The following is a 9,543-nucleotide window of genomic DNA, read 5'->3' on the forward strand; positions in this document are numbered from 1 at the left end:
GTGAAGAAACTTAGGTATAAAATGCAACGTTCTGTTGAGGAGTGGTGTTTTAACAGCTCAGGTGTCACTGAACAAATATTGTTACCCATTCCAGGGATTGTAAAAGCAGACCCCAAAGTGCCAGAAGACAAAATTTTACCTCCCCCTTCTCCGAGACCTCAGAACTCTATTTTTGACACAGATGAAGAGAAATCCAAGGTAAACCTTAGGGTTTTCATGCCTGTCCCCCCTTTGATTTGTACTGATGAGAAAACAGGCTTAGTCATATTTTGGGGGCTTGGTGCTGTTTCAGTCAGAATATCTTCAGAATAATGCTAATACTTCTCACTGTACAACAGCTAGACAATTCTTTGATGCTTTGTCAGAAAAGTTTGTGTAGTAAAAAGTAAAACTTTTTTACAGAAAACCAAAGTTTCTGTTAAACTTTCCTGAGGGAGGGTTTCTGCAGGTCTTACAGAAGTTCTGCAGAGTCAGAGTTCCTATTGCCAAACAGTGTGTGCAGGCAGCTGTGAGAGGCAGCAATATAGTCTGGATTAGATTATGACATAAACCCATAGACATAAACCCACATATTTCCAGGATTATAGAAACTATTACGACGGTGGGTGTCTCAATATCTGCTCTCATACGATGTGTGCCCATAGTAGAGACTGCTGCTCACCGCTGTCCAATGCTCTCCCCTCAACAGCTTTTAGCAAGGCTTTTAAAGAGCAACCACTCGGAGGACTTGCAGGCTGCCAACCGTCTGATCAAGAGCATGATTAAAGAGGTAGGCAGCTCCTTGTGTCAGAAGCCTCATTTGCAGCCAGGGAGGGTGGGAGGGGACTTGGCAATTCATTTTTTAACAGTGGGTCCTTAATACCTGATCTCCATAATGCTGCCTCAGGGGAGGGACGATTTTCAGTATTTGTTATTCCGAAATTACAGTGTGGGACTGTTTTGTTTTGTTTTGTTTCCCTAAAATATGCCACTGCCAGGAAGAGGGGAGTATTTATACCCATGAGCCTGTCTGGTGGGACACTTCCAGGTTAGTGGGATCCTGGCAGTAATACTGCGCTAGTGATAGAAAGTTTCCAAAAAGAAACTCAATTCCCAGGTGGAAAAAAAGCCACATCTGTACAGAACTGCCTCTTTTCTGCACACAGTGTGTGTGTCTGGTGTGTCTGTTTTCATTTCCCATCTGAAAGGGCACTCCAGTTCTCTGCAGAAATCAGTGATTGGGTTTGCTTTAACAAAATCCCTGCCGTCATTTTGAGAGTGCCCTTCTGTATGGCAGAAGCCACCAACTCCCAACTCTAATTTTGAAGTCTTACTCGTCCCTGTGGTGAAATGAATTCTTATGCATGAACACCCGGTCCAGGGTGCCCTGAGAAAGGCACCTTCACCCTTGACAGGGAGGTGTGGTGCAGCACTGATCCTGGGCTGTTGGGGGGTGAGTCCGTGTGCCTCCTCTACCTGCAATAAGATATTAATAGGAAGCAACTCCATGAGTGTGATCCAAAGCAACACAGCCCAGCACATGTGCTGGCTATATTAGCCCAATCATCATCTACTTTTCTTTCATTTTTCATCAAAGGAACAAGAAAAGTCAGCTAAGGTGTCCAGAAGAGTGAACACCATCAGTGAGGTTTCTGAGAACGTTAAATGTATGAATGAATTACTAGAAAACTACAAGAAACAAGAACTATCCAAATCTGACCATGAGACCCTACAGGTAAATGCTCTTTTTCCTGCATAAGAGGTTCTTTTGACTGGCCATGGCTGGGAGGGCTTCGGGCAATAGGATTCAAAGGGCAGCATGGGGCACTCGGCTTCTGCCAGGGAAGGAGTTTCTAATATATTTGATAAATAATGTGATGTAGTGGAAGTTGGAATGGAACCATCTCCTGCTGTGCTTGTTTTGAGTTTCTGTCCAGTTTAGCAGCTCTTCTTGTGGTATCTCATGGGGAAATGGTTCCTCCTCCAGCAGTGGTGTAACACGTGGGAATCCCCTTGAGCCCGGGCATGGTTAGGTGGGTGTGCTGAGATCTGACCAGAGAAACTCAAAGCTGTGGGCTCTTCAGCTTGTGCTACCATTTCTGTGATTCCCCTTCTTCTGCCCAGAGTTCCCTGGTCTGCTGCTGCTCTTAAATATCAGTAAATTAATTAATGTTTGACAAGGCTGTCAGAATAGCTTTATGGCCCCCAAATACCTGATACGGCACTAGGATGCCTGCCAGGCTTTGTAGGTGAGAACTTCTCCTGTGGCTATGTGAGATGGCAGAGTTTGGATTGGGAGGGCTGCTGCTGTAGATGGAAGAGACTCTCCTTTCAGGCTGAACAAGCAGCTGCCTCTGTGCCTCTTTGCTTCCTAAAACACCAGGAAGAAGGGTGTAAGTGGCTTTGTGTTTTCTGAGGTAGTTCAAACTGATGGTCATAATATTTCCCTCCGAGTACTGTGGTCGATCAATTTACTCCTGGATACTTTCTCTTTTAAATTGAGTAATGTTACACTGATCTATCTTACGCCTGTATGCATGGAGAGGATGTGATTGCAGAGGAGATATCAGCAAAGCCTCCTTGTTCCAGTGGCTGTACTTCCAGGTCACTGTGGATTTTTAAGAGTGCAGCAACACGTAGCATTGATACCCTTTGTCGGGACCTTAACAGAAAGTGCATCTTCTAGAGGCAGTATCACTTACAGGTGGTCACAGGGACAGAGAAGTGTGAGAGTGTCTGGGATCTCCTGAGCAATGACATGAAACATTTCCTTCTATAGACTCTGTTTCAACGCTGTGAGAAGCTCAGGCCACTGCTCTTTCGCCTCGCCAGTGAGACAGTTGATGATGATGAGGCTCTAGGTAAGCACCAATGCTGTCCTTGGATTTCTTTGTGGTTAAGTTTGTCTACCCTTCCTTTGACAAGTGGGGTATTCCCTTCCTCTGAGAGGGGAAATGTTCAGGAACATGCTACCCTCCTGGCAAAGCCTTCCATTTTCACCTTTAAGCCGTGCCCATGGGAATTGGCAGAGTCTCCTCCCTCCTCTTCTCTCCAAGGAAGCTATCAATTTTCACTTGGAGCTTCGAATTAAACAGTGAATCCAGTTTCTTCCAGCCAAGGTGGTTTCCAGAGTCTGGGGAGTTCTAGTGTTCACAGAACTGAAGGCTTTTGAGATCTTTTTTCTACCGACCTGTCTATACACACAGAAGGCAGAATATTTTTTAAATTTTGTAAGTATAATACCGAGGAAGGTCATATGAGCCAGAATCTTTGAATTCCATAGTTGTGAAATTCAGCCCTTCCCAGAGGATTGCATTTCAGCCTTGAAAACCTGACTGAAGTGATGCCTTGCTGAATAGACATCTTAAACAGCAACCATAAGAGCTCAGCTGTGCCTCACACATTTCATTCATACCAGGGAAAGCCAGGGTTCTTCAGCTGGGGAGTGCTGGATTATAGACACAAGTACACTCGTAAAACTTGTGGAGAACAACAAAGTGCATAAGAGATGGCAGGAACTGTAAGTGCTTTAGAGATAGGATCAGATTTCAAAGTGATCTTGATAAATGAGAGAGAGGCCTGAAGTCAGCAGATGCATGTGCAAAATGCTGCACTTCAGAAAATGGAATGAAAAACTAGACAGGATCCTAAGGCAGATTGCCCCACTAGACTTTGCTCCAGGAAAGTCCTTAGATGTGCCCTACCCTTCTTATGAGCAGTTTGGAGACCCTCGTGTTAGAACATCAATATTTTGTTTCTTCTCTTGTTTTCCAGCTGAGATACTGCAGGCCAATGACAAGCTCACACAGGCGCTCGGACAGTACAGGCAAGTTGTAGCCAGCCATGAAAATGGTGGGGGAGAAGATTCAGCCACCAGTTCTGCTGATGCACCAGGTAAAGACCCTCCTGCAGCATTCTACAACAGCTCCGCTCCTGCATGTCATGTATGAGTGGAGTTTGGAAGGGAAGTGCTTCTCGGAGAATAAGTGTGGAGAAAATCCTGTAACACAGGAAAACTACTATTTAACCATCATTTTCTTTTACATGTGGTTAATAGAAGATATTCCTGAAGTTCTTCCCCTCTGTGTCCTTTTGAGCATGCCTGTATTTCTCTTTAATTCTTTCTGCTGTTTCCAAAGCCTGCCGGCCAGCCCCAAGACGCATGAAGAGTTATACACTCATTGACTTCTCTGAGCTGGAGGCGACATCCCAGTCTCCTACAGACCAATCTGAAAATACAACCGCCGCCTCCCGCCACAGCAGCACAACCTCTACCTGTCTGCTCGATGAGGAGTTCAAGTCATTAGGTTTGTATGTGCAGTTCAGTACAGTGTTACCTTCGTTACTAGGATTCGTGGAGTTTAGTAAAGATGGGAGAACTTTGACTTTAATGTCAGTCCTAAGAGAAAGTAGACCCTTTCAGGCAGTGTCATAAGTTTTCAAGAATGTAGTTTCTTTAATGGTGTTAGACTGTAGTCAAACTGCTGTTAGACAACAAAGGAAGAACCTATGGAAAACCCTTGTTTTCTGTAATTGACGGGTGGCATTTTGGCATCTTTCTTAGGTCTCATCAACTCTCCTGTTGAACAGAAACCACCACCTGATTTTGCGTTAGCAGAGGTGAGTGATCATCAAGTATGTTAGTCCGTGAGGTACAAAGAAAAAAAAAATTAGACAGGATTCTTGATCTCCTAGCTGCTTCCGGTAGCCTTTTGAAATGCCACTTTGTTCTGAAGGGAAACAAGAATCCTCCTGCTCTGCAATGCAGTTTGCAACCAGAATGAGGTACAAAGAACAAAGATCAGACAGGATTCTTGATCTCCTAGCTTCTTCTGGTAGCCTTTTTAAATGCCACTTTGTTCTGAAGGGAAACGAGAATTCTCCTGCTCTGCAATGCAGTTTGCAACCAGATTACTCATATTTATTTCTGCTTTAATTAGTGTTATTAAAAATTAAATTCTTTTCAGTGGAACAGGTCTGGTTTTTGCTGATGTTATAGAGCATGAACCAGAAGTGTCGTATTTTTCAGCCTGCTGTACACAACGGACATGGTGAAATCCTAAGTGCTGCTCAAACACTGAGACCACAGGAGAGCTGGGAAGACAGCTGTTCAGAGAAGAATGAACTTCAGAGCCTGGTTCATCAGTTCTCTCCACCATCCAGGACCAAGACATTATCTTTGTAAGCAAACTCTGCATAATACAATCTGACTTTGGAGATGAGTAATGCTGTTGTACAGCAGTGAGGTTTAGGAAAGCCTTTCAGCTACAACTGGTTAGTGATGGCAAGCTACCCATCCGCTGCTGGCTCGTAAGCAGCAGTTACACACCTATTGATTGTACTTTGTGTAGTTGCACACTAGGACCTTCCAAGAGTCAGAAACTTGGGAAGACAAATCCTGTGGCTTAGTAACAAGGTGTTCTTGAGCTAAAGGAATGAAAACCTTGCAGTCAGGTCTTTTTATAATAACCTGTCACTCAAAAACCACTTTACCCAGCTTTTCTCAGGCTGTGACAAAGTAGTTTCCAGGCATTCAGTGGGAGCCTAACAGTTTGTGAAACAAATTAACCACCCACAGGTCTTTAGAGCAGGTGGCCATTATGATATGCTTACCCAGTCTGCCATAATGTAGGCCAAGAAATTTTACTGGAGGTTCCCAGCTTCTTGCATTGTCTTTGAGCTAGAACATATTTTAATCTCACTGACTAGAGCTCCAGAGATTCTGTGCATAGGGAGAGTAAACCTCCAAAGCCCTGAAAGAGTTTCACGTTAGTACCAGAAATCAAAGTCCTCCTTAATGAATGGTGAAACAGCAGCTTTTTCCATATAAAATAGAGACAGTTTTCAAATTTCTCAAGAACTCAAGAGAGTGTAAGCTTGTACTTTCTTTATACCTAAAAGTGATTAGGGATTTGGAACACCAAATGGACACAGCAGAAGATGGTACCATACCATGTAGTCTCCCCAGTTAATACAAGTTTTCTACATGCTTTTCTTTCCAGGGATTTATCACCAATGAAATTGCCCTTTCCAGATCCTCCAAATAGCTCAATGGCAGATACTTCATTCTCCAGCCTAGGCTACGAGCTGAAGCCTGCTGCCTCTTTGCATCCAGCTTCTCATGATGCTTCTCTAGAAAACCTTTTTGTCCCTTTAATTTCAATTACACCAAGTAAGTGCAATGATTTCTGTGCCCCAGCTCTGCTTACTAGGGGCTTACTAGAGCTCTTCTGTGATTTTTGCAGAGGAGCAAGCCAAAGTAGCTTCATGCTGTGTGTGTTGGCTGGAGAAAACTAATGACTGTTCTATGAAGGACTTAATGTATCTGAGGATCTGAGCACATGCTAGAGATTGTACCATGGTCTTAGCACCTTTAATCAAGCTTCCAGCAGTTTTTTTCCAGAGGCTTAAAAGATATCCATGGCTGGGAGCTGTATTGCTTGCTAAAGCAAAGCTGTTTTTCCATCTCTGCTTTTCAATTTAACACTGTGTGGCCCGGCCCTGCAAACACTTGATGGAGTGTTACCCTGCGTGCGTGTGTTGTACCCCCAGTGTCTCAGAGCAGGGCACGTCCTGTTAAGAGGACTGCAGAGCCTTGGCCATCGCTACTTTTGGGAGAGGACGGGTGCGAAGACATTCTGACCTGATTGTTTTCAGACTTCAGCCTCAAGTGAAGGATTTACCAATTTTTGGAAGGGCTGGGTGGTGATAGCCAGGTGTGGATTTACCAGTCAATGGTGATAAGAGCTAAATCTTGTATGTGTTAAATTTTATTAACACATACAAGTTATATTTTACTTTTCCCATTGTATCTGTATGGATTCATACCTGAAATCTCTAGGTGACTCTTGAAGTCTGAGCTGCTAGACTCTCCATCTCTAGACATTCAGATTCCTTTATTCGCCTTTGATGCAAAATGTAAATCACAGGGAGGTGCTATATGCTGCTAGGTCTGTGGGTTTGTTGGAGAAGCTAAAAGTTTGTATGTATGTTTCCTTTTTGCTTATCCTGTCTTTGCTGTTCTGCCCTCAGAAGGGAGGGGAATCCATGCTTTGTTTCTGATTCTCCTTTTGTCTCTGGCAGGCAGTATCTGTCCACTTACTGTGTATGACAGAAATGGTTTCAAAGCCATGCTCCACTTCTCCAGAGACCCTGCTCCTGGTCGGCCAGATGTGCTAGTGATGGTTCTTTCCATGCTGAGCACATCAGCTCAACCAATTAAGGACATAGCTTTCCAGGCTGCAGTCCCAAAGGTGAGAAGCCTGTGACACGTAGCAGAGAGTGGGGACTACTCAGAAATGTCCTGAGGAGAAAGTTCACCATTTCTTGCTTAGGATTTGCCTTGCTCATTGGAAATTGCATGGCTCCTTTTCTCTGAATGGTGAACCTGGTGTTGGGTGGTGCTGCCTGTCACCCCAGTGCCTGATTTACAGTGTATCCCTGGCCTTGAAGAAGACAGGGCTCCAGACACGCTGCTTTAGCCTCCTGGGTAAGGCACTTGTTTTGCCTGTGTATGTGCAGCGTGGAATTGTCCTAATTGTCCTTCCTAAATTGTCTATTTAGGAAGATCTGCCTTTAGATGCAGGCAGTAAAAAGTCCTGTTTCTCATTAAATAACAAGTCTGACATATCTTTAACCAGCTTTGTGGCTTGGTAATACTCCTAGCCCTTTTCCGACAAGAAGACAGGGCTCCAGACACACTGCTTTAGCCTCCTGGGTAAGGCTGCCTGTGTATGTGCAGCGTGGAATTGTCTATTTAGGAAGATCTGCCTTTAGATGCAGGCAGTAGAAAGGCCTGTTTCTCATTAAATAACAAGTCTGACGTATCTTTAACCAGCTCTGTGGCTTGGTAATACTCCTAGCCCTTTTCCCGCATGGATCAACAAGCGTTCCTTCTGTTTTCTCTTTCAGACCATGAAAATAAAGTTACAGCCAGCATCTGGTTCTCAGCTGCCTGCCTTCAGCCCTTTTCTCCCCCCTGCAGTGGTATCACAGGTCCTGCTCCTTGCCAATCCACAGAAGGTATGTGCAGTGATTGAGTCTGCTGGTGGAGCGCTCTGAACGTCGCTGTAGTGGGTGGGGTATTTGTATGAAAGGTGGGGATGTGCAGGAGAGAGACAGAGCAGTCTGGGCTGTGCTGGGAAGACATTTTTCCTACTGAAACAGCTTCTCAGAGCTATAATCTGGAGGATCAAATGGGCAGTTGCTTCAGGGCCCTGCATAGTTCTGCTTCAGTCAACTTGCTCCTGGTAGACATTGCGCAGGTGTTTTGCCACTGATGGAACACAAGGCCACCCAAGGCACAAGCGATGGGTGGCAGTTCTGTTGCATTGATGAATAATTAGGAGACCAATGATTGGTGTGAGGAATCCTCTGTCCCTGAGAAGGCTGGCCAGACCTGGATTGCCGAGCATGCCCCTGAGTGGCTTGCACAGGTCTCCTGGTGGCTCCCAGTCACTCCTTACATATCTTATGAAGAACCAGGTCTTGTTCTGTGTGGAGCTTCTGCGTGGGTGAAGTGTTACTCTCCCCGTTCAGAGGGTTTTTCACTGCAGCAAGGCTGTGAGGGGTGAGGCTGAAGGGGGCCCAGGAATCTGCAACCATGACATTCTCCTCTCTCTGTTCCTTTCTCTCACAGGATCCCATCCGACTGAGATACAAACTAGCGTTCACACAAGGTGTGCAGCCCTTCAGCGAGGCGGGAGAGGTGACTGGCTTCCCAGAAGCAGAGCTCTGGGGCAGGAGCTGAAGTTCAGCAGGCTTGGACATTGCCATATTGCCTTATGTGTGGTGGACGGGGAGGGACTGTGTGCCAGCAATGACAGCCTGGACTCCGTAATGGCTCCTTTCCCTGAGATCCGCCATCTCCTTCTGCCTTTTGGTTTCTGTGCAGGTGTCTGGCAGGAGGAGTGTAAGCCGGCTGCTTCTGCCACAGCATTTTTCTGAAGCTGACCCTGCTTTATAGAAGAGACTTGCAGTCCGGAAGCCTTAATTCTTCTTCCATGCAAGTCTTTCCTGCTGCTTTTCTGGGCCAATTTTTTCCCTGTTACTTTTAATTATTGAATTAAAAAAAAAAAAAAATAAAGCAAACATATACCAACAATCAGTCCTTGCAGCAGACTGCTTGGAGCCAGGATCTGGTCCTCACTGCGGGAGGAATGGTGGGAGCTGGACTCCCTGGACTCTGCTGGATGTGGTTTGTGGGGAAAGGTATAAAATGGAGCGAAGAGAGTAAATAAAACACATCCTCGGCGACCAGCCTGGGACAAAAACCAGCCCACCATCTCCCAGCTCCGCCATCCCCGGGGCGGGGGGGGTCTAGGAGTCCGGCCTGCGGCCCTGACAGCCCTGGCCTTTCTTTTGGTGCTAATTTGCGCTCTATTGGGCAAATTAGAAACGACCCCCGCGTCGTTTCTCCACAGACACTGCTTCGGGGTCGCCTCCCAACGCCTTTAAACCGGTGCCCAGGCCGCTCCAGGGGGGAGACACAGGCCCTAAAGGGGGAAACAGGCCCTGGGGCCGGGCGGGCTTCCCCGTCGCCGCCGGCCCGGCCCTGCCCCGCCC

The 9,543-nt window shown here is 46.0% G+C and overlaps 1 protein-coding gene across 1 annotated transcript in view; it reads left to right on the plus strand.

Annotated features, from left to right (window-relative positions):
* Positions 1 to 9,065, plus strand: part of GGA2 (golgi-associated, gamma adaptin ear containing, ARF binding protein 2) — a 26,263-nt gene extending 17,198 nt beyond the window's left edge. The window contains exons 16-27 of the mRNA XM_014936189.1: positions 95 to 198; positions 689 to 769; positions 1,577 to 1,714; positions 2,759 to 2,840; positions 3,754 to 3,873; positions 4,119 to 4,286; positions 4,544 to 4,599; positions 5,009 to 5,160; positions 5,982 to 6,151; positions 7,063 to 7,232; positions 7,891 to 8,001; positions 8,618 to 9,065. Coding sequence (XP_014791675.1) covers positions 95 to 198; positions 689 to 769; positions 1,577 to 1,714; positions 2,759 to 2,840; positions 3,754 to 3,873; positions 4,119 to 4,286; positions 4,544 to 4,599; positions 5,009 to 5,160; positions 5,982 to 6,151; positions 7,063 to 7,232; positions 7,891 to 8,001; positions 8,618 to 8,728 — 1,463 coding nt within the window. The 3' untranslated portion in view covers positions 8,729 to 9,065. The remainder of the gene's footprint in view (positions 1 to 94; positions 199 to 688; positions 770 to 1,576; positions 1,715 to 2,758; positions 2,841 to 3,753; positions 3,874 to 4,118; positions 4,287 to 4,543; positions 4,600 to 5,008; positions 5,161 to 5,981; positions 6,152 to 7,062; positions 7,233 to 7,890; positions 8,002 to 8,617) is intronic.
* Positions 9,066 to 9,543: the final 478 nt, after the last annotated feature.

Source organism: Calidris pugnax, unplaced genomic scaffold, assembly GCF_001431845.1.
Source record: "Calidris pugnax isolate Ruff unplaced genomic scaffold, ASM143184v1 scaffold17, whole genome shotgun sequence".
NCBI classification, from domain to species: Eukaryota; Metazoa; Chordata; class Aves; order Charadriiformes; family Scolopacidae; genus Calidris; species Calidris pugnax.